The following is a 23,211-nucleotide window of genomic DNA, read 5'->3' on the forward strand; positions in this document are numbered from 1 at the left end:
ACACAGTCACTCCATTTCACAGTAAATCCTGATAAGGTAATCTCTCTCTCACCACTCTCTCCCCCCCACCCTCCCAGTGTCCTGGCCCTCAGGAAAATTAGTCGCTCCCCTCGCGGCTGTTTGCGGATGTCACCGTGCGGAAAATGGCTGCCGCCGTCGACTACAAAACACACAGTCACTACACTTTCCACAGCAGTCGCCCGTGAAGCTCTCAAAGATGATGTTTTACAGTCATAAATAAAAACTACCATAAATGAGTGGTGGGGTCGGGCGGGGGGGTGGGGGGGGTGCGGTGGGGAGGAGGTGTGCAGGAACTGAGTCACAAGCTAGTGGGGGGTGGGGGTGAGGAAGCAGTCTCTACCAGGGTCAACATCGGGGGAGTTGAGTTGTGTGGCGAGGTGGGGGAAGTTGGGGGTCTTAGGGGATGGGTGGGGGGTGGTTGGTTGGAGTGGGGCCGGGGTGGACATTGAGACGTTGGTGCTGGGGGTTGGGGATGGGGTGGAGGTTTGGGTGGGGTTGGGGTTGAGGTGGAAGTTTGGGGGGAGTTGAGGTTTGGGAGTGGATTTAGGGGATGGAGGTTGGGTGACATTGGGGTTGGAGATGGATGTTAGGGTGGAAAGTTGAGGTGTGAGTTGGGTTGGGTTGGTGGCTGCTCAGGATTTGGGGTCTCTCTCAGCCAGCTTGGCCAGGTTTTGCCTCAGGTCGTTGAGTTCGTACAGTTTGATGTCGAGGATCTCCAGCAGGCGGTGGGCATCTGCCCGCACCCGCTCCCCCTCCCCCAGCCTCTCCCCCAGAGTCTCCTCAGCCTCCCGCAACTGCTGCTCCAGCTCAACGTTCCTCCTCTCCACAGCCTAAGCGAGGGAGAGAGAGAGAGAGAGAGAGAGGCAGAGTGTGTGAGAGCGAGCGAGAGAGGGAGTATGAGAAAGGGGAGTGGGGGAAGAAAGAGTGTGAGAATGAGAGCGTCAGTGGGGGAGAGAGACCGAGTGTGAGAGGGGATAGAGTGGAAAGAGAGAGGGGGGCCACACCTGGAGCCTGAGCAAAGCCTCTTCCCGGTCGCTCTCGATCTCGTTTACATCACTTTTCTGGCTTCTCAGCAAGTGGATCTCCTGATGGGGGGGAGAGAGAGAAAGAGTGTGAGAAAGAAAGAGTGTTACAGCTCCCCCCACCCTCCCCCACCCCAGGGGCAGTGCTGTCAGAGCAGATACCTCCTCTTTCTCCTTTAGGAGCGTCTCCAGTTCCTCCACTGATTGGCTGAGGTCCGTGTTCTGTGTGGCCACTGTGTTGGCGTCTTCCCCCTGTAACTCTAGCTCCGTGACCTGGGGGGTGGGAGACACACACAGAGTTAGCTCAAGGGTTGAACCAGCGCACCCCCCCCATCCCCCATCCCCCAGATATGCTCAGTTACCCATAAACGTCTACGTAAGATAAGACCAAGGTCCATCCATCCAGTTCGCTTTCCACCATCCACTTGCACATGTTGCGTCCCAAACTATATATTGTATTCCCCTTCTCCCCCCTCTCCCTCCCTTCCCCCACGGTCCGTCCGTCCCTCCCCCCCTCTCCCTGGCCCACTCCCTCACCCTCTCCCGCAGTTTCTCCGTCTCCTCCTTGTACGCCGAGAGCTGCTTCTTCCACTGCTCCACGTTGACGTTGGACTCGTGTAGGGCCTGCACCAGCTTGGCATTGCTCTCCTGCAGCCCAAACAGCTCCATCTCCCACTGCGGCTCGCACACCGAGCTACAGGCACAGACACAGCGCTCAGAGAGGGCACGGTGGGCCAGCGCGGGCGAGAGAGAGAGAGAGAGCGAGATAGCGAGAGAGAGAGAGCGCGAGAGTGTGTATACAAGAGAGTGAGAGATCTCAGAGAGAGCGAGAGCGCTTATCAGACAGTCTGTGTTAAAGTGCAGTGACCGTGTGTTTTGTGGGCGAAATGCGTAGCAGTGTCCCACAGTCGTGTATAATAACCCAAAAAAATTTAGGGGCGCGGCGGGTAGTGGTGAAGAGATTATTAACCCCGGAAAGCAATCCGGGGTGATGTGGAAGGGGGCGAGAGAGAAAGAGGGAGGGGATTTTTGTTCCAGATACAATTCACCGCGACGTTGGGAACCAACGGGCACGGCTGGAACCGGGAATGGGTTGGAGAGGTCAGGAATCCCGTCACGTGTGGGACCGAGAGAGAGACGAGCGAGTGCTGGCGTGATGGGAGTGCAGTTTGCGTGTTGGACGTCATTACCTTTGGGAGAACATGGCCTTGAGCCGTATTCCGTCCAGCACCCCCTCCCCGTCGCTGCTCTCCCCCCGGTACAGCTTCTGCCCCCCGGGCCCATTGGCGCTGGCCGGGGGCAGCGGTGGGGAGTGAAGGCCCCCACAGGACAGGTCCTGCACGGAACCAATCACAGAGGAAAACGTTACACAGTCGCGAATCCGTGGAGAGCTGAGCGACAACACGGGCGAGTTATGATGTTTTTTTTGCCCGACACACACACGGAAACCCATCACCGTTGCGTAAGAGTCTCCAAACCAAACGGAGAATTCCAGACCTCCCACCTACACCTGGCAATCCCAGAGATAAATTGTCGGAATTGGAATGCGCTCTCTCCCTCTCTCGCTCTTCCAGGAAGGACACATCCTGCTTAACCTAATTCCGTAAAGTATTAGGCGCAGGTTGGCAAGAGCCGAGGCTCGGGGAGGGAGCCCAGAGTTGGGGTAACTCCTGGAGTCTAACCAGCTAAAACCACACAGCTTGGCCATTGAGAGCGCTGTCTGGTAAGCTTCCCCGCTGCTTGTCCAGCTCGGGCCGCCCTACCCTCACGCAGGCTAGCGTCCCAGAGCGCTCGACAGTGGCGGAGGAAGAGGAACGACCTGAAGACGGGGGAAGCCTGGGGACAGAGGGAGAACGGCTGGAGCAACATTGCGAAGTTGAGTGCTGTGGGTTTATTGGATAATGGGGTTAATTATCAAAGGGCTGAGAGTGACACAAGACACCGATTTGGGTTTTGGCAGGAGGTGAAATGTCAGGATGTGAGCCTGAGTGCTCCAGCCAATTTATATTACAGGAAACAGATGTGGGTTTTTTTTTTCCCGTAAGGAACTAAAAACTGAGGGGAAGAGGGGGCAGAATTCAACTAGAGAGAGGGAGCCAGAGACAAAAAGGAACAGACACACACACACACACACACACACACACAGACATAACGAAGAGAGAGATACACACAGACACACACACAGAACGAGAAACACACCCACACACTCACACGTACACACAACACACGGAGATTAAGGACGAGACTGTAGCTGAATTCTTCTTGGCTTTCAGGAATCTAAAACTATATCCAAATGCTTTCAATTAAAGTTACGTGTCTCCAGCATTTCCCGGCAGGCTCTGTGCCCTTTAACCAATATTGGTAGCTCAGTGTTACTCCCCGCAGTGCACTGCCCGCAGACAATAAGTCTTGGACAAAGATTTTCGGTTCCTGCATCTGTGGTTAAAAAAGCTCGTCCTGAAACAAGCAAGGGTTGGGGGGCCGGGCGGGGGGTGGGGGGTGGGGGGGAAGGAAGGGGGACGTGTATATAATTAAACAGATCAGATACTGATTCAGCACAAAATCCATTGTTCTTCACACAGCGACACACATCCCTTCATATCGGACATCTGATCGTGAGTTGGACAAAGCCAGAGAGAGGGAGCGAGAGACCAGCACAAGCAGAACAACACACGGAGTCACACAGAGAGAAAGAGACGCTTATACAGAGACACACGGAGGGACAGAGAGAGTGACAGCTCTACTGTAACCTAGGAGTGTGGACTGTTAGTGTAGAGGGAGCTTTACTGTGTCCCTCACCCTGACCTGGGAGTGTGGACGCACATTGTAGACTCGGAGGGAGCGTTATTGTGTCTCTAACCCTGGGAGTGCAGGATACAGAAACAAGCTGCCAAGTTATAACCAGATTGCCCGAGGGCACACGGCGCTGAGTCGGGGAAGCTGAGAACGAGTGTATAAACCTCTCGTCCCCAGGGCCAACGTTCCTCCTCCTCCTCCTCACCTCGAATGTGCCAGAGAAAGAAAATGCGAATTGAAAATGAGAGGACGGAAATTTTACACGGATTGGAAGGAAATAATAATAATAATAATCCTTGCACTTGACACAGTCGCCTTATCGCGTCTTCGGGACGTCTCAAAGCGCTTCACGGGATACACCGCCAAGTGAATTGACCGTATGTTTTGTGGGCGAAACGCGGCAGCCAATTGTGCACAGCGACGTCTCCACAAACAGTCGTGGATTGAGTGATCAAGTTACTGTGCTATTATTTTATTTATTTGAAGGGATTATTACCCTAAATAAAACTCCCGCCAGCTTGCAGATCTGACGACCAGTTACCGTCATTGAAACACATCTCGTTAATCCCCCCTGAGCAAAAGCCCCGGCTCCTCTTCTCCCCTTCTCCCCCTTCCCCCCTTTCCCCTCCCTCTCTCCTCTCCCGCCCCCATCACCTCCCCAGAATCAGCCCAGTAGGTTCATGGCCAGGCTGGGTCTCCAGGACCCAGGGGAAGCCACGAGACGGCCTCATTCCCTCTCCCAGGCTGAAGCTGGTGGTATTTTTGGAACCTTCTGTCCTACATAACTCACCCCCAGAAGATGGATTCATTCCGTGTTGGAGCGTTAGCGCTAACTGGTTCAACTGCAGAGACGTGTGCAGTCAATGGCCAGGAAACTGACTGCACTTTACAACGAAATAATAATCATCATCATCACCATAACAATCCTTGCATGTGATACAGCCCCTCATCACATCAGGTTATGTTATCAAGTGGAGTGACTGTGTATTTTGTGGGCGAAACGCGGCAGCCAATTCCCATCGGCTTCCTTCCTACTTACTGCTGGGTAAACTGGTAGGTGTGTGTGTGTGTGTGGAGCGAGGAAACTCGCCCAAGGTTTCGCCCTGACCTGCCCGAGATTCCTCTCGCTAACCACTACACTACGGGAATCCGTGGCTAATCCCGTGAAGTGCCGGCGAGTGGGAACGCCGGGGTTTCCCCAATCGGCAGACGGACACGTGGCACGAGAGAGGGAAACACGAGGAGAAGCGAGTGGAAGGCGGAGAGGATAGCAAAGGGGGCGAGGTTAAATTTAGAAGCGAAAGAGTTGAGCCGAGAGGAAAAACAGGTGAGCGAGGACCTGTGGATTAACCTTGTCACGCACAGACACCCCCACCCCCCACACACACACAGATACATGCTCAGTTAACCCTGCAGCAACTGCCTGAACAACCCCCCCACCCTCTCCATCCCGGCTACAACACATTGTCACCGTTTGTCCTGTTAAGCATCCAAGACACTAACCCTGCACGAAGGGCAATGTATAAATGCAAGGTGATGTTGTTGTTGTTTGCACTTTAACATTACCCTGAGCCTGGCTTCCCCTCACACCCCACCCCCTCCTCCACCCCACCCCCCATCCCGTTCCCCCCACTCCACCCCCCACTCACCTGTGGGGCAGCGATGTCCAGGGCGGGGTTCGTGAGCTCTATTTTGTCCTGGGATTTCTCTCTGGCCAATCGAGCCGCTTCCTTCACCTCCTGGAATTTTTCGGCAAACTAAGAGAAAAATATAACGGGGAATGGGACGTCAGCAAAGCCCGGATCGGGGGGAGGGGCAGGGCCGGGGGGAGGGCAGAGCATCGAGGGGCACAAGACCCCACTCACGAGCGCTGACATACCTGCGCTCACTTTACCTGTGCTCAGGTCCTGGTTGCTGGCCTGTACCTGTACTCGTGTACCTGCGCTGGCTCAGGGACCTGTGATGTACGTACCTGCGCTAGCTGTTGCTCGGAGCTGAAGCCCAGGCCGTACACGGTGTTGGCCCGGCTGTCTGCCCACTGGCCGAACTTCTGGGAGGTTTTCGTGAAGGACATGTTGGGGGTGATGGTGCTGTTGATGATCGCCTGAAAGAGAGACAGTCACAGCGAGGAGCCGGTGAGGAGCCAAGACATCCAGAGCCGGGGAGTGGGTGGGGGGGGAAGAAGGGTGGGGCGGGGAGGGGATGGAACGAAGGTGGTCAGTGGGCGGTTGGGGTGGTGGAGGAGAGGAGTGGGGGGGGGGCGGGGCAGTGGAGACCCACCTTGGTGCCGCCCACGCTGATGATACGGTACACATTGCGGTTGCTGTCGTAGAAGTAGGAGACGGTGACGGCATGTTTGCTCGCCGGAATCCAGTTGCGCTTCGTGGCCGGGTCAATCTGGAACACGTGAGCTCGAGCACTGAAGATAGGCTGCTCCCTGCAGAGAGAGAGAGAGAGAGAGAGATAGAGAGTGAGGGGGAGAGGGAGACGGTCACAGAGAGAGGGAGAGATACACACAGAGACACAGAAAGAGAGAGACACAGAGACTCAGTCACACAGAGAGAGAGGGAGAGAGACACAGAGAGAGAGAGAGAGACAACAGCAACAACAGCGCACTGGATTTATTCAGCGCTTTTCACGTCGGGAGGACGTCCCAGGAAACAGAGACACATGACACGTCGCAGGTTTTAAACCCCGTAGAGCGACACAGTTTAGCCAAAGGTCCCGCAAAAGTCTCGCCGGGTTTCGTAAAGCCCACGTGACCAGACGAGACTTGATTTTTAACGATCAGCAAACAAATATGTGAATGGAAAAGTGGAGGAAATAATATTTGTAAATCCTGCAAAGCTCTAATTTGTTAGATCGCTGCCCAAACGCCCCCCCCCACGGTTCCTCCGGCTCAGTGGCAGGGTCCCTCCCAGGCTCAGTGTGTCATCTGCTCCATATAAACGTGCCCAATCTATCTCTTTCGCTCTTGCTCCCTTTTACTCTCCCTCTCCCGCTTGCTCTCCCCTCTCTTTCTCTCTCCTCTTCATCTCCAACCAAGCGTGTTCTTGCCAAACCAAAGCTAAGGGCAGAGGGCGTGGTGTGCCTTTCAGCTCCCGTTGTGCCTGCGAACCAAAGCCCTACGGTAGGGTGATCCCAGCTGGACAAGCAGCGGGAAGCTAACCGGATAGAGCTCATGTGTGTCAGACACCCGGCTGACCTAAAAAGCACAGGCGGGGAAAACGATCCAATCGAGGTTCCACAATCAATCCTCCGCTAGAAATCAGGGAGATTCACACCAAATTGGGCTCAATCTCAGAGTGGCTTAAATCAGACTTTTCTCTCGCTTTTGGGGCAGTGTCCCCCGCAGCAGGACTCCGAAATAGCCTTGTGTTTAGTAGGTCGATTGAGTGCTGAGCTGTGGGGACGGAGCTGGAAAGTGGGCTTGAGGACAAGGATGACCCAAACGATGGGGACATGAGGGGTTGAAGCATTTCACTTCATCCCAGGCTGTAAATGTCTCTCTCTCTCTCTCCTCTATATATACAGTGTATAACACACACACACAGCTCACAGCAATACTCGGGGTCACTGCACATCTAGGTTAGTTTGCGAGAGAAATGTGTCGAGAGAGAGGAAAGGAGGAGAGGAAGGGAGGGAGGGAGCGGTCGTTGCAGGCATTTTTTTCTCCCTCTTTGACTGGTCACAGCGATGCTGAAAGTGATTGTGTGCAGAGAGGAGGCACCTGATCCAGCAGTTGCCTGTAACTCTCAGGAGGGGAGGGGTGGGGGGGTGGAGGGGGATTAAGATTTAATCTCTTTTATCCGCGAGCGATTCGCCAACACAGAACTCTTCATTTCCCGAATTCCGACCATTGTCCGTGATCTGGGAGGACTGAGATCCCTGGCATGCCTGACCGACCGCGTTTCCGGATGGATTTCAGGCAATTTGTCTTGAATAATAATAATAATAATCCTTGCTTTCGACACAGCGCCTTATCACGCCTTCGTGGAGTGACTGTGTATTTTGTGGGCAGCCAATTGCGCACAGCGACGTCCCACAAACCGTCCATGGATTGAGTAACCACTTTTGTTAAAAAAAAAAGGGCTTATTACCCCCGGAAAGTCACTACTTACTTACTGCTGGTAAACAGAGGCATGTGTGTGTGTGCGGAGTAAGGAAACTTTCCCAAGGTTTCTCCCTGCCCCGTCTCTGCTTCTTCAGGTGGACATTAAAGATCCCGGGGGCTACCGGGAAAAAAAATCAAGGGGGAGTTTCTCCCTCCAGGTGTCTTGGCTGACAATCTTTCGGAAGAATTGTGTGTCGCTCAGTTCACGGCTGTTTGTGGGACGTGGCTGAGTGTAACGCTCGCCTACAAAATACACGCACTGGCTGCGTTTCACAGTAAATCCTGTGAAGCGGTTTGAGACGTCCTCCCGACCTGAAAGGCGTTGGATCAAACCCAAGGAATGCGCTGAAACCCTAACCTTCCACACACCGGGGTGTTCAGGGGGGGGAAAAAAAATATTGTGAATGATCGCACACCCAAGCAAACAATCACAACATCTAAAAGCCTCCGTCCGGCGTGTGCAGCTTTCATCTTATTCAACAACTCAACACTTAGCGTCTACACAGCAACTGAGCCCTGAAGCGCGAGACTTTCTCACTCTAGCCCTCTCTCTCCATCCCTTCCTCTCTCCCAATCCACATCATCTTCCTCTCTTCCTCCCCGTCTCGCTCTCCCTTCCTCCTGCTCGGCACTGGGTGACATGATCATCCATCAGTGAATCCCCCGGTCACTTAAGCCCGTGTGATTTTGTGCACCCCCTTTCCTCCCAAACACGAGTAATTACCTTCCCAGACATTTGAGAACAAGACGCAGGTTCGAATGAGAAAAGAGCTTCGAGTCCTTCAACACCTCTTCCTTCAGTCCTTGCCTCCCCCACCACCCACCCAACAACCTCCCCACAGTGGGCACAGGCTTCACCACCCTTCACCCCCACACCCCAGTGCTCTTCCCCTCCCCACCCACTGAGGATCCTATATTCAGACACTCCCTAGACCTCAAACCAACTAACAGCACAACACTCCCCCATAGCCACACATCCACGTAACCAACCACTCAGTCTCCTAACAGCCCCTTTCCTTCTGTCCTCCAAACCCTGACCACCCTCCTCAACACATACACAGGGCACCAAAACCCTCACACCCACTCCTCTTCCCCCCCACCCCACCCCACACACCATCCCCGAAGCACCCAGTCTTTCTCTGACTCTCTCCTCTCTTTCCTTCCTTCACTCCTGCTCGACACGCAGTGACACGGTTGTTAAAACTTTAGTTTCAAAGCTCACCCACCTGAACCCCAAGTCACCTTCGCTGCTTTTCCCGTAATCCTCCGGGATGTACGCCAGGAACCCGCGCTCCATCTGTGCTGCCCAACACTTCCCAGTGACTGACCGACCGACCAACCGACCGGACACTCTCTCGGAGTTACATACAGCGCCCGAACACTGTGAGCTCAGCCGCAGGAGTGGGCCAGTAAATACAGCCGCACTCAGTCAGTGTCACAGTCTTCTTCCCCTGCTCTACTTTCCGTCCTGGCCTGCCCTTCATTGAGTAATGATATTCCCTATTTTTAGCACCGATGTGTATTACCTTACATTTCCTCCGCATTAGAAGCACCAGCTGCTTTCATCTGCCGGCTTCCTGGCTCGGTGAGCGTGTGTGAGTGTGCGTTTGAGAGTGCGTATGTTACGTGTGAGAGTGAGTTTCAGAGTATCTAGATGTGAGAGTGACTGTGAGAGTGCGTCGGTGTGAGAGTGAGTGTGAGAGTGTGCAGGTGTGAGTGTATTTGTGCTAATATCCCCCCATTACAAAGCCCAGCTTCCCACATCACTTCCAATGCCCTCACGGTCAAGGTCAAAGGACATTTCTAGGAATCCCCTCCCAGGTCTCTGAGATGGATACCTGAGCCAACATCCAAACTTTCACCAGATAGTTGTGGGCTCGAACCCCAAGTTGATCGAGTCTTTGAGCTCCTAGTCTAGGCTGAAGCTCCAAGGCAGCGCTGGGTGAGGAGTGAGGTGGTGGGGTGGGGGAGGAAAAAAAAAAGGTGTTAAGAGCACCAAACTGCCAGAGACTCCATCCTACGAATGAGACGTTAATCTGAGGTCACATCTGCCCGGCTCTTCAACTGGACATTAAAGACATTTATTAGTAAAGGGGAGTTTCTGTTCCCCCGTCCCCCGCACCACCCGCACCCCCCGTGTCCTCAGCAATGAACCACCAGATAAATTGTTTGTTGGCTTCGTGGCTGTACAGCGCGATGTTGCCGAGTGCACAACTGGTTGCCTGCAAATAAGCAGTTACTAGACTTTGACAACAGCAACGTTGTCTGTGAAGTGTCTGGAGATGGTTTGATATACAATTGGACGAGGCATCAAGAAGCAGGGACTGGAATCGTCTTATTTCATAGCAAATCAGGTACAACGGTGACAGGTTTTCTCAATGAAGAAGGGGTTGAATCAATTTTCCAGCTTAAGAAAATACATCCGCGTGACTGAAGATCGAGAGAGGACAATGATCCAGCATTTTGGGGGGTAAAAAATTCTCTTTTAAAAAAAAAAGGCATGAATAATAGCAAGTGGGTTATCCATTTAACGTGACTTGCGAATGTAAAGGTTTGGGGAGGGGGAACAAGGATAAATTTAGCAAACCTCAGGCGAGGTTAGATGAAATACCTGGTTTCTTTTGCCCCCTATAGAGTACGGTTATGTAGAGCAGATGAAAAAGCAATTAACATCGTGTCAATTAATTCCAGTAACAGGAGAAACAGATGGAGAAAGTGCCAGTTTGCGACGTACGTAAGCACTTTACGTAACCTGCCCTGGTTTGAAAGATGGGATTGAAGGTCAGATTAAAAAAAAAAATACCTTTTCTCATTTCAAATCCTGTAGCTCAGTGGTTAGAGCTCTCGCGTCGCGAGCGAGCGAGAGGATTCGGGTTCGATTCCCGGGCGGGTGAAACGTTGGTCAAGTTTCCTTACTCCACACACACACACACACACACACGCCTCTGTTTACCCAACAGTAAATAGGAACTCGGTTGTTAGTCGATTGGCGGATCGCTTTCCCGGGGATAATAATCCCTTTTAAAAAAAATATTGTCACTCAATCCACGAATGTTTGCGGGGACGCTGCTGTGCGCAATTGGCTGCCGGGTTTCATCCACAAAATGTGCAGTCAATTCGCTTTACAGTGTATTCTGCGAAGCGCATTGAGACGTCTCGAAGACGTGATAAGGCGCTGTATCAAATGCGAGGATTATTATTATTGTTGTTGTTATTATATAAAAAATAGCTTAGATTCCAAGTGAGGACAGAGATTTACAAGTGCAAAGCTGGATGGTATGAGGGCGCCTCTGTCTCTGCTGCTATCAGTACAGAAAGCACCATTCGTGAAGGTTATCAGCTTACATGTTACCAAGTTTGCTGATTTATCTTTGTGGGTCAGCGAGTGATTGCACTGTGCTTCCCTTCAACAGATTAAATACTGTACTGTACGTCTCTGACAGATTGCAGGGTAACAACGTACAGGAACAGAAAAAATCGCCAATGTGCTCGACTCTAAAGCAACAAAAGATACACAATGTTTTTCAATAAACCATCCTCGCCTTTCGCGGCCTCGTCTCGCTGTGAAGTCTAGACACCGTGTGTTTTTGTAGGCGTTCACTCCATTTCACAGTAAAATCCTGCGAAGCGCTTCAGGGAGCGTAGGCACAGGAGCTTAGGCCATTCAACCCCTCGAGCCTGTTCCGCCATTCGGTAAGATCATGGCTGACCGGTACCTCAACACCAATTACCCACACTTGGCCCCATAGCCAACAACAACAACGTGCACTTATATAGCGCCCTCCGGGCAGGGTAGCGTCTCAGAGCGCTTAAATATATCCCTCGATACCCTGACCTAACCAATATCTATCCACGATGTGATGAGACACTCCATCAACCGCAAGAATTGTTTAGTTATTTTTGAAAAAAAAAAGGAAGAGCGAGGTTTCTAATGATTCACCCTCAAGCGAGCTGTAGATGCGAACATTTTGCGCCTGGGATAAAATGCAACGTAATAAATGTGAATTATTCGTCCAAAGCTCTCATTAACAGCCTGGCTCCGTGTGGCTCTGAGGTGGTGTAAAGCAATAAAAAAATGCAACGCACAAGGAGATAAATTCCCCACCCTCCACCCACACACACCCACACACACACACCCACACACACATCACTCTCTCTCACACACCGCTGAGTTCCGCTGCTCTCACTCCGGTAACATTGTCGTCACTCACTGCTCAATCGGTGAAAATTGAGGAAATCAGGGCGCGTTTAGAAGGTAATAATGATAATAATAATAATACTTGCATTTGATATAGAGCCTTATCACGTCGTTGAGACGTCTCAAAGCGCTTCACAGAATATACAGAAGTGGATAAGACTGCGTATTTTGTGGGCGGAACACGGCAGCCAATTGCGCACAGCAGCGTCCCCCAAACAGTCGTGGATTAAGGGAACAAAAGCGTCTGCAAATACACCACCAATCCGCAGTGCAAAGTACAGTATTGTTGTTCAGCGCAAACACTCGCCTCGTGGTGGGCGACATCTAAGCCAGTGCTGGACCAGCCTGAACCCAAGGCAAACAGGGGGTCGACCCCCCCCCCAGACACATGACGAGACACCGTTATGTTACTGAAGCATGCAACATCAGGCACCCGGAGGCATGGTGGGGGGTGGGGGGGAGCGGGGGATTGGGACAATGATGTACCCAACACCCAACGTGTTACCGAATAGGCTCCCGAGGGAGACGGACGCTGGAAGCAGAGAGAGTTGATCTTTCGAGAAGAAATGAGTTCGATATCTGTTCGGAAACAATATGGTGAGGATACAGTGTATAGATGTGTTCGGAAACAATATGTTGAGGTTACAGTGTATAGATGTGTTCGGAAACAATGTCGAGGGGATACAGTGTATAGATGTGTTCGGAAACAATGTCGAGGGGATACAGTGTATAGATGTGTTCGGAAACAATATAGTGAGGATACAGTGTATAGATGTGTTCGGAAACAATATAGTGAGGATACAGTGTATAGATGTGTTCGGAAACAATATAGTGAGGATACAGTGTATAGATGTGTTCGGAAACAATATAGTGAGGATACAGTGTATAGATGTGTTCGGAAACAATGTCGAGGGGATACAGTGGATAGTTTGGGACACGAAATGTGGCGACTGCCAGGATCGCGGAAGGTGGACCGGATGGACCTCGGTCTTCTTTTGTCTAACAAGTTCTAATGCCACCCCTTTCACCCCCTTCACCCCCTCCACCCCCTCCACCCCCTCCACCCCCTTCACCCCCTCCACCCCCTTCACCCCCTCCACCCCCTTCACCCCCTTCACCCCCTCCACCCCCTTCACCCCCTCCACCTCCTCCATCCCCTCCAGGTCCACGTTAACTCCACACTCCATCCCCTCAACCAACTCTGTTCCCCAAAGTTGACGAAGAACTGTTTCGACAACGCTTTTGTTTGACCAACGCATGGAATGCATCAGGACTCGCAATACACCACTCTCTCCCCACACACTCACTCTCACACTCACTCTCACACACAAACGCACTCACTCACTCTCACACACAAACACACTCACTCACTCTCACACACAAAGACTCACTCTCACACTCACTCTCACACACAAACACTCACTCACTCTCACACACAAACACTCACTCTCACACTCACTCTCACACACAAACACTCACTCTCACACACAAACACTCCACACACAAACACTCACTCTCACACACAAAGACTCACTCACTTTCACACACAAACACTCTCACACTCACTCTCACACACAAACACTCACTCTCACACACAAACACTCACTCTCACACACAAACACTCACTCTCACACACAAACACTCACTCTCACACACAAACACTCACTCTCACACACAAACACTCACTCTCACACTCACACACAAACACTCACTCTCACACTCACTCTCACACAAAAACACACTCACTCTCACACTCACACAACAAAAACACATGTAGACTCAGAACTGATAGAGAGAGAGAGAGAGATAACCAGAGTCAGTGCCACAGATTGGAGGGGAAGGCATTTGGTCACAGGATTTCATTCAGTCTCAGTCTAAACGATACTTTCTTTCATTCCACAAAACAAAACCGCTCTCTTTTCTGTCCCTTTTCTCTCCTCTCAATTTTCCCTTTTCACCTCCGCCCTTCCCATTCCCATTCCCATTCCCCCCTTTCCACCATTTCCATTTCTTTCCCCCTCTCACCCTCCCTCACCCCCCACCCCCCCCGATCCTTCTCTAACCCATTTCTCTACCCCTTTCCCCCCTTTTCCCCTCATCCATCACCACCTCTCCCCCTCCTCAACCCCTCAACCCCAACCCCTAATCCCCAATCCCTCAGACTTTCTCGCTTATCCCCTCTCCCCCCTCTCTCCCCCCCCTCTCCCCCCCCCCCTCTCCCCCTCTCCCCCTCCCTCTCCCCCCCATTTACTCGCACACTCACCCCATCTTTCTGTCCACGATCCTCTTTCGCTCTCTCCTCTTCCTGGAGTCCCGGCGCTCGGGGTCTCTCCGTTTCTGCCCCGAGTCCCTGTGCTGCTGCTGTTGTTGTTGTTGCTGTTGCTCCCGGACTTGGCTGGAATCGCCCGGGACTGCCCCCCCCGCTCCCCCCGCCTCCCCGGCGGGGCTGGGGTCGGGGTCGGGGTCGGGGTTGGGGTCGGGGTTGGGGTCGGGGTCCCACCCTCCGCCGCTGACTCCCTGCATTGGGCGCTCCGGGGGCGACCGGTAGCCTTTTTATTCGCCCCCCGTTGTCTCCGCTTCTTTGGTACACAATGTAACTAACTAACGGTACTGGAGCTCAGCGACTGGGACTCGGTGCTGCCGTCTGGTGGGGCCACACCGGCACTGTCTGAGGGGGGTGTGGGGGGTGTGTGTGGGGGGGGTTGGGGTGTGTGTGTGGGTTGGGGTGTGTGTGTGGGGGGGGTGGGGGTGTGTGTGGGGGGGGTTGGGAGTGTGGGTGTGTGGAGGGGGGTTGGGGTGTGTGGGGGGGGGGTGGGGGTGTGTGTGGGGGGGGTTGGGAGTGTGGGTGTGTGGAGGGGGTTGGGGTGTGTGGGGGGGGGTGGGGGTGTGTGTGGGGGGGTGGGGGTGTGTGTGGGGGGGGGGTTGGGAGTGTGGGTGTGTGGGGGGGGGAGAGAGTGATGGAGGGACCATATGTGTTGAGTAGTCACTCAGAGTGGAGGGGAGGGAATGAGGGTCCAACTAAGAGAAGGACCACACAGAGATAAAGAGGGATGGAGTGAATGTGAGAGAGAGGGAGAGAAAAAGAAAAGACTTGAGAGAGAGAGAGAGAGAGGGAGTCAACGACATCCGCACACAACACAGAGGGGGTTAGAGTCTGTGGCACTCCCTTATTTCTCGGCGACGCTGCAATTTAGTTGCATCCAATTAACCGGAGCGCCATCGCAATTAGCCTCAAGGATCCGGGAAAGAGGGAATTCTGCAGGAGTGAGCCTCGCGTTCCGTCCAGCGCCTCGCAACGCCGGCAAGAAGTCTCAAAGCTCTTCACGGGATTTTACTGCTCGAAGCTCTTCACACAATGTTTTACCGCCATCGCACAAAACAACAGAAGTCGACCTCGGTTTAACGTCTCATCCGAAGGACGACACCTCCAGCAACACAACACTGGAGTGTTAGTCCCAACATATGTCTCGGAAAGTCGTGCAGCTGTTCTATGTATAGAGTGGGCGAGAGCAATGAGTTAGGAGCGTATCAGGGAAGAGTAACATTTGGGAGGAACAACACAGGAATGTTTATAAATGTCTAGAATATTAAGAACATAAGGGAAGTATTTCGGCCACAAAATACCCAGTCTTTGCAGTATATTCTGTGAAGCGCTTTGAGATGTCTTGAAGACGTGATAAGGCGCTATATGAAATGCAGGGATTATCATTATAAACACGGAGCAAACTCAAGGATGTCTCTGCCGGCGTAGGACACCCTACGGTCGACCAAAAAATGTTAAAAAGTTACTGCACCGAACTGTTGGCGGAGTGTTGTCCAACGCTGAGGCAGATTAAACAAATCATTTCGTGGCTGTGGGTCGGACCTTGCTGTGGGCAATTTGGCTGCCTGCCCAAAGATACAAACATTACCCTTGGCAGCGACGTACGGCAGAGAGCTGTGCCACAAGGCGCTGAATCAAATGCAAGGATTATTATTGTTATTAACTTTTTTACCCGGGGCGAGAAAATCCCACACGGAGATCCCTAAAGATCGACAAAACTATCCAGTTCCTGATCACCTCGCCCCTTCTACCCACCCCCATCCAAACCAAAATAACTGCAGCAATCCCAGTAGATAAGTGACACCAGGCAGATGCACATTTAAGCAGATGCTGCCCCAGAGCTCGCCTCCAGGGGGCGGTGTCCGGCGACTGCCAGGATCAAACATGGCGGCGCGGTCGCCAGCATCAAACATGGCGACACGGCTGCCAGCATCAAACGTGGCGGCGCAAATCGCCGGTGCCGCCGTGCATTTGCGGTGCCTCGTAAGGGGCCAAACAACGGAGCCGGAGGGAGGGAGGGAGAGGGGGTGGGGGCGGGAGTCGAGCCGTCAAAGCTTCACCGACCTAATCTCTAACGCGCTGCCGGTGGATCGGTTTTTTTTTAAAAAAAGAGCTGGGATCTGTTTTGCCAGCATCAAAGATGGCGGAACGATGGGGTTCGGGCTGGAAAGACGTAACGACGTCGCGTTGGCGTCGCGGGAGTGAGTGACGCTGTCTGACGCACACGCGCGCGCGCGCGCACACACGGCGGCGGCGGCGGCGCCCTCCGGGTTGAGATGGCGGCCGCGTCGGGGACGGGGTTCCAGGAGCTCGGGATCAGGGACTGGCTGATCCAGCAGAGCCGGCAGCTGGGCATCAAGGAGCCGACGCCGGTTCAGGAGCACTGTATCCCGGCCATCCTGCGAGGTGAGGGCCGAGGCCCGAGGCCTGAGGCCTGGGCACACCGTTCCCCCCTCTCTCTCCCCTCCCGGGGACACGTGTCTCTCTGGGGCCCCTCGACAGTGGCTGCCACTGGTGTTGGGGGCCCAGATGTTGTCCCCCCCACCACACACCCACACCCACACACCAACACCACCCCCAAACCCCAGGGTCACTGAGGCCAGTTGTGGCCCTCAACTGCTGCCCTCACAGCGGTGGGTGGGTGGGGGTGAGGGGGTGGTGTGGTGGGTGTAGAGGGAGTGGTGTGGGGGGGGTGTGGGGGGAGGTGGTGTGGTGGGTGTGGGGGGTGGTGTGGGGGGGGTGGTGTGGGTGTGGGGGGTGGTGTGAGTGTAGAGGGGGGGTGTGGGAGGGGGTGGTGTGGGTGTGGGGGGGGGGTGTGGTGAGTGTAGAGGGGGGGGTGTGGGGGGGGTGGTGGTGGTCTGCGGGTTTCTGAGGACCCGTCGCTGCCCCTTGGATTGGTGGCGTCGACGCGACATCAGCCGAAGGGAGTACGAGGCGGGGAGGACACCGGAGGGCCCCGACTCCCCCCGCGACTCCCCCCGCGCTCCGGACTGCCCGGTTGCTGATTTATCCGCCGAGTCTCGCGAGGCTCGGGTGAGAGGGTCTGCCTTTGCCGGCCGTGCCCCGTCTGGTGTGAAAAAGGGTCCGTCGAGGTGGTTGCCAGGTTCCGACATCCGCCTCTTCTTTCCTCTCTCCCCCCCACCTTCTCAGGGCAAGACTGCATGGGCTGTGCCAAGACGGGCAGTGGAAAAACAGCAGCGTTCGTGCTTCCGATCCTTCAGAAACTCTCCGAGGACCCGTATGGGATCTTCTGCCTGGTGCTGTCGCCAACCAGGTGAATATAAACGCTCCGTGAGAGGAGGTGAAAGAGTTGGCGGCCGGGCGCCCCTTCCACTCGCTCCGCGTGGGAGCTTTACACGTGCAAGGCTTGGTTCTTCCCACGCTTCCCCACCCGTCTGGCGCCTCCGCGAGTTTCGCCCACAAAATACGCAGTCAATCCACTTTACAGTATATTCCGCGAAGTGCTCGGAGACGTCTCGAAACGGGTGGGAAAGCGCCGCATCAAATTGCAAGGATTATTATTGTTGTTGTTGTCAGTTGAGAACCAGTTTGTTTTGCTCTTTACAAGGGAAGGTATCAGAGGCTCGGTTAACTTGTACAAGTGACGCATCAGCATTTTACCAGAATTAAGAACTCTTTTCTCTTTGCTTGTGGCGGCAGGGAGTTGGCTTCTCAGATAGCCGAGCAGTTCCAAGTCCTGGGGAAGCCAATTGGTTTGAAGGATTGCATGATCGTCGGGAGAATGGGTACGTGTTGATCAGGGGATTCAGGGACCAGCTGGGCTCTGGCAGTTGCACTGACACTAAAGTCTTACCTTGTGGCTTCTCTTCTCTGCTTCCCCCCCCCTCCAGACATGGTGAAACAGGCCCTGGAGCTCTCCAGAAAACCTCACGTCGTCATAGCAACTCCAGGCCGACTGGCCGACCACCTGAAGAGCTCCAACACTTTCAACTTGAAGAAAATTAAATTTCTGGTAAGCCGGAGGGTTTTATTTTTTACACAAAAAAAATGATTCTATTGGAATGGGATCATTTTAAGGCGCCAACTCTCCGTGTGTACGTTGTCACACGCTTCAGGTTCAGAAGCTGCTGGCAGTCTGGTTTCTTTGCGGAGTGCGGGAGAACGGAGGAACGGCAGGAAAGAGGTCGGAAGTGACTGTGGAGAACCTTGCAGTACCCGTTTCTTACCATTAATTGGCTGCCGCGTTTCACCCACAAAATACAGTCACTGTATATTTTGTGAAGCGATTTGGGACGTCTCAACGGCGTGATAAGAAGCTATGTATCCAATGCAAGGATTAATATTATTATTATTATTATTAAGAGGGGTTTTCCCAAACTCACCACCGCCCTCTCGTGGCAAAAACATTCCGCTGTTACATTAATGGACTGAATATTTCGAAGGTTGATCTGTGATGCCACAAAGTGTTTTAGTTCCAGAGATTGTGAAGTTGCGCCAAACTGTAGTGGATTTTGCTTTGATGGCTCAGTGAGTACGGATGGCGGTCCTGGCTTCCTCGCTCGGGGTTAATAGGTGATCTGTGTCCTAGGTTTTGGACGAAGCTGACCGGCTGCTGGAGCAAGGCTGCACCGACTTCACCAAGGACCTGGAGGTCATCCTGGGCGCCATCCCTGCCAAACGGCAGACACTGCTCTTCAGTGCCACACTGACGGACACGCTCCAGGAGCTGAAGAAGATTGCGATGAACCGTCCATTCTTCTGGGAGTCCAAGTCTGAGTAAGGAACCCCTGGTGATGCTGAACTGAATGGTCTTGTTATTAGCGGCTATTGATTGGGTGCACATGGAGCAGTTTTACACATTGAGCACCTCAGAGCAGCATCGAGCGCTCATAGGTCAGTTAGGACATGTTGTACTGAACCGTGTTACTGACCTCTCTTACTGTGCGTGTGTGTATGTGTCTCTCTCTCTCTCTGTAGAGTTCGCACAGTAGATGAGCTGGAGCAACGCTATCTTCTGATCCCAGAGCGAATGAAGGAAGCTTATCTTGTTCACTTGATCCAGAAGACTCAGGATGAACATGAGGATTGGTCCATCATGATCTTCACCAACACGTGCAAGTGAGTGCAGTGGAAGTGGAGGGGGTGGTAATCTAGACGTACTTTACAATTAGAGGGTGGCTGGTGGAATCAGCCGTTAACCAACACTGACCCACTTCTCGTTATTTCCTGTTTTGCAGAATGTGCCAGGTTCTGAACATGATGCTGCGGAAATTCAGATTTCCCTGTGTGGCTCTGCACTCAATGATGCAACAGGTCAGGGCTGGTTTGAACTCAAGTGGGGGAAGAGCTTATTGGAATGGGGAGAAGGGGTGGGAGGAAGAGATGTGGGCACTGTTAGTAGTTTGTGGATCCTTTATCGTGCATGGTCTGAATGTCCTTACGTGAGCCCCAGGCAGGGAGATGTCACATTGCTGGAGCCCAGGCCTACCCACACAGGTGCTTCCTTCCCATCAGGACTCGTTGGATAGCTCTCAGGAAGGGAGATTGATTGACGCCTGTTCTTTTTCCCTCTTGTACAGAAGCAGAGGTTCGCTGCTCTTGCCAAGTTCAAATCCAGCGTCTTCAAGATCCTCGTCGCCACGGATGTGGCCGCTCGGTACGGAACGTTCTAGACTATTTGCACAACATGTAAATGGTAGCCTTGGTGTACTCTGGGCCGAGATGTGGGGGTGGGGGAGAAGAGGGAGATATGAAAATACTCACAGTTCTGGTGTTTGTCGTCTGAGCTGAATCCTTGCCTTGTTACCTGTTGTGAATTCAGTCTTTAAGTCTCTCTCTCTCTCTACAGCGGTCTCGACATCCCCACAGTCCAGATGGTTATCAATCACAACACGCCAGGCCTGCCCAAAATCTACATCCACCGCGTGGGCCGGACTGCACGAGCAGGTACGGAGAGCGTCTGGTCACTGCTTGGGTCGTTATCCATGTGCTACATTTTTCCACTGCTTTGAGGCAGCTCTCGGCACAACAACCCAACAGCAACACATACATTTACACATCGGGAGGACGTCCCAAGGCCCTGGGCAGTCAAGGAGTTTCATGCGAGCTGGGGGTTGGGATCGGGGTGGGGTTTGGAGGATGACCAAAGGCCAGATCAAAGAAGAGGGTCGTGAGAAGAGCTTTGTTGGCGAATAGTTGCTGCACACTGCCTCTCGCTCCGTAGACTTACCTCCTCGGGGTATTTGTTGCTCTTTCACTGGTTCCTTGATACGTTACGCACAAACGGTTTCCTCCCTCAGGTCGTCATGGCATTTCCATCACTCTGGTGACACAGTACGACATCCACCTGCTTCACGCCATTGAGGAAGAAATCAGTAAGTAGCACGGTGACAGACTCAACATAATCTCCAAGCAACGGCTCCTGATCTCAATGTAAATCTGACGTTTGTGTCACTGCCTCAACAGAATCCAAACTGAAGGATTATCCCGCGGATGAGAAGGAAGTGCTGCGTATCCTCACTCACGTGAACGTCACACGGCGAGAATGTGAGATTGTGAGTACGTTTAATTGCGGCGGAAACAAGATCAGGGGGCTGGGAAAACACTGAACCGTTTTTACTGGAGAGTTTAAATCGTGCAGGACAGGGATTTGGGAGGGGGCGGTGGTGGTGGTGGGGGGGGGGTCTTCTCAGACGCCATTCTAAACTAGGAGTCTGGAATAAGTCAGAGTTACACACCCTGATCCTGTCTTTACTTAATGTCCGGAGGGGTGGTGGTGGAAGAGAATAGTACTTGTGTGCAACAAGGTGGGTGACTATGCCTCTTCACCCATTCCCTGCGGTTTCTCTCCTCTGGTGGGATTTCAATGTGTCGGATGTATTTTGCTCACTTTCTAATGCTGTTAAAAACCGAGAAACTAACTCTGGCCGGTGGGGGAGTTGTTTAACGTACGTAGGTACGTAATTGTTTGCCTGATGTTGTTTTTTTTCGGGGGTGGGATTCGCAGGAACTTGAATCGACCGATTTCGATGAAAAGAAGGAGATTAACAAAAAGAAACAGATGATTCTGGAAGGGAAGGTAGGAGACGGCAAACTATCAGAGGAACACGTTGGTGCATTGCCAGACTGTGGCTTTGTGGCTACCGGTTGGCGGCCACGCGCAGTGGCCACAGGTGGAGCCTGTAATTCCCCTATCATGCCACTAGGGGCGCCCTTCGAGTTAAGTAAATAGGAACACTGCCTCCAATGGCCGGAACGTGTCACTGCAGCGCGGAACATATCCTACCAGACTGTACTTCAGTGTTACATGCGCTACGACAACAACTTGCCCCTCATGCGTCCCAGAGCCCACGACAGTGGCAGAGCACGATGCTGGGCAAGGAAGGGGCAAGGACGAGAGGTAGAGGAAGAGAGTTCCAGAGTTCTTCCAGAGCCGAGAGCGTGGCCATCCGTGGTGGACCGGGGAGCACGAGGGGACGCGCGGGAAGCCGAAGCCAGTCGAGCGCGGGCAGCGGGGTCGGGGGAGTGGAGGTTAAGCAGATCAGAGAGGTAGAGATGCTGTTGCGAAAGCTGAAATGGATTATTTTGTAATGAATTCTCTCGGCTCTCTTCTTTTTTGCCCACGAAAAAAAAAAAGGATCCAGACCTGGAGGAGAAACGGAAAAGCGAACTGGCTAAAATTAAGAAAGAGAAACGGAAGTTCAAAGAGCGGATTCAGGAGACATTGGAGAAGCAGAAGGAAGCTCAGCTGAAGCACAAATTGCTGAAGCGAAGGAGGAAAGAGAAAGAGGCTGCCAAAGGAGAATGAGCTGCCAACTGGGGGCAGGTTACCGGGAACTCAGGACAGACTCATCGCTGGGCCCTTCTTGATGAACTCAAACCTTTTCAAAACATTAATTCCCATCTGAAAAAACAAGGATCTAAGACTTCTTTCGGTGACTTGAGCTGATTGTACCTCACACCCAATGGATTCTAGTCCTGAACATATGCAGCAGCCACTCTGTGTATGACACACAATCAGTGTATATTTCTTAAGAGCGACTGCTTTTTATTCTGCAACTCAGCTATTGCAGAGTTGCTATTGGGCAGTTTGTGGCTCAGATACCAGTCTTTTAATAATCCTTGCATTTGACACAACGCCTTATCACGTCTTCGAGACGGCTCAAAGTGCTTCACAGAATAAAGTGTAAAGTGAATTGACTTTTTTTTCTAGTTGGCAAAACTTTTCCTCTGAAGTGGTTGACTCCTGTTAAAGGGTAAGGTTTCAATACCTCACTAGACCATTGGAGTATTGAGCATTGATTGACAGGATATTCGACTTAGAAAAGCATCTCAAGCGAGCTTAGTCCCACTCACTTGAAATGACTTAAGGATTTCACCTGATACAGTACCACGTGGTTGATTTGTGTGCGTAAGTACCTGTCAAATCATAATCTGGATACCCTAACATCTAGCAAAATAAAAGACAGACAATGAATGCCCTTGTTTGATGCCAGAGCTAATTTTTATTAATGATATACGTTACAGCAGACAAATAGGTTGAAAATAAAACAATTCAGAGATGTTCTTCAGAAAAGGTTCTTTTCCCCACTCAACGGATACAAAACCAGTTGTCGTGGAGTTTTTTTAAAAAAAAATCGTAACTCCACTCCCTGCCACGCAAGAAAAGAAACTAAACAGCTGTAAGCAAAAAAAGCCATCCAGGGAAAGTGGGGTGGGGTTGGTGGAGTGAGTTAAGGGTCACTACATTTGATGGGGGGGGGGGGGTCTATAAAAT

The 23,211-nt window shown here is 52.5% G+C and overlaps 2 protein-coding genes across 3 annotated transcripts; one reads left to right on the forward strand and one right to left on the reverse strand.

Moving 5' to 3' along the window:
* Nucleotides 1-504: 504 nt before the first annotated feature.
* Nucleotides 505-14,585, reverse strand: LOC103182055 (homer scaffold protein 3). Of its 2 annotated transcripts, none has more exons than XM_042342747.1 (9): nucleotides 14,415-14,585; nucleotides 6,120-6,276; nucleotides 5,812-5,943; nucleotides 5,489-5,596; nucleotides 2,234-2,379; nucleotides 1,581-1,737; nucleotides 1,206-1,316; nucleotides 1,026-1,106; nucleotides 505-851 (listed from the first exon to the last, which is right to left on the reverse strand). In XM_042342747.1, the coding sequence occupies exons 1-9, from the start codon at nucleotides 14,417-14,419 to the stop codon at nucleotides 654-656; spliced, it is 1,095 nt and encodes a 364-aa protein (XP_042198681.1). In that variant the 5' UTR covers nucleotides 14,420-14,585; the 3' UTR covers nucleotides 505-653. The 2 variants fall into 2 exon arrangements, with proteins under 2 accessions (XP_042198681.1, XP_007897100.1); XM_007898909.2 differs by lacking the exon at nucleotides 14,415-14,585 and adding an exon at nucleotides 9,180-9,727 and having other exon boundaries at nucleotides 506-851.
* Nucleotides 14,586-16,720: 2,135 nt separating this feature from the next.
* Nucleotides 16,721-22,915, forward strand: ddx49 (DEAD (Asp-Glu-Ala-Asp) box polypeptide 49). The gene is made up of 13 exons (XM_007898910.2): nucleotides 16,721-16,880; nucleotides 17,625-17,748; nucleotides 18,135-18,220; nucleotides 18,326-18,447; nucleotides 19,024-19,211; nucleotides 19,413-19,553; nucleotides 19,673-19,748; nucleotides 20,015-20,091; nucleotides 20,284-20,381; nucleotides 20,735-20,809; nucleotides 20,901-20,989; nucleotides 21,442-21,513; nucleotides 22,072-22,915. The coding sequence occupies exons 1-13, from the start codon at nucleotides 16,751-16,753 to the stop codon at nucleotides 22,240-22,242; spliced, it is 1,449 nt and encodes a 482-aa protein (XP_007897101.1). The 5' UTR covers nucleotides 16,721-16,750; the 3' UTR covers nucleotides 22,243-22,915.
* The last annotated feature ends 296 nt before the right edge of the window (nucleotides 22,916-23,211 follow it).

Source organism: Callorhinchus milii, unplaced genomic scaffold, assembly GCF_018977255.1.
Source record: "Callorhinchus milii isolate IMCB2004 unplaced genomic scaffold, IMCB_Cmil_1.0 Scaffold21, whole genome shotgun sequence".
NCBI classification, from domain to species: Eukaryota; Metazoa; Chordata; class Chondrichthyes; order Chimaeriformes; family Callorhinchidae; genus Callorhinchus; species Callorhinchus milii.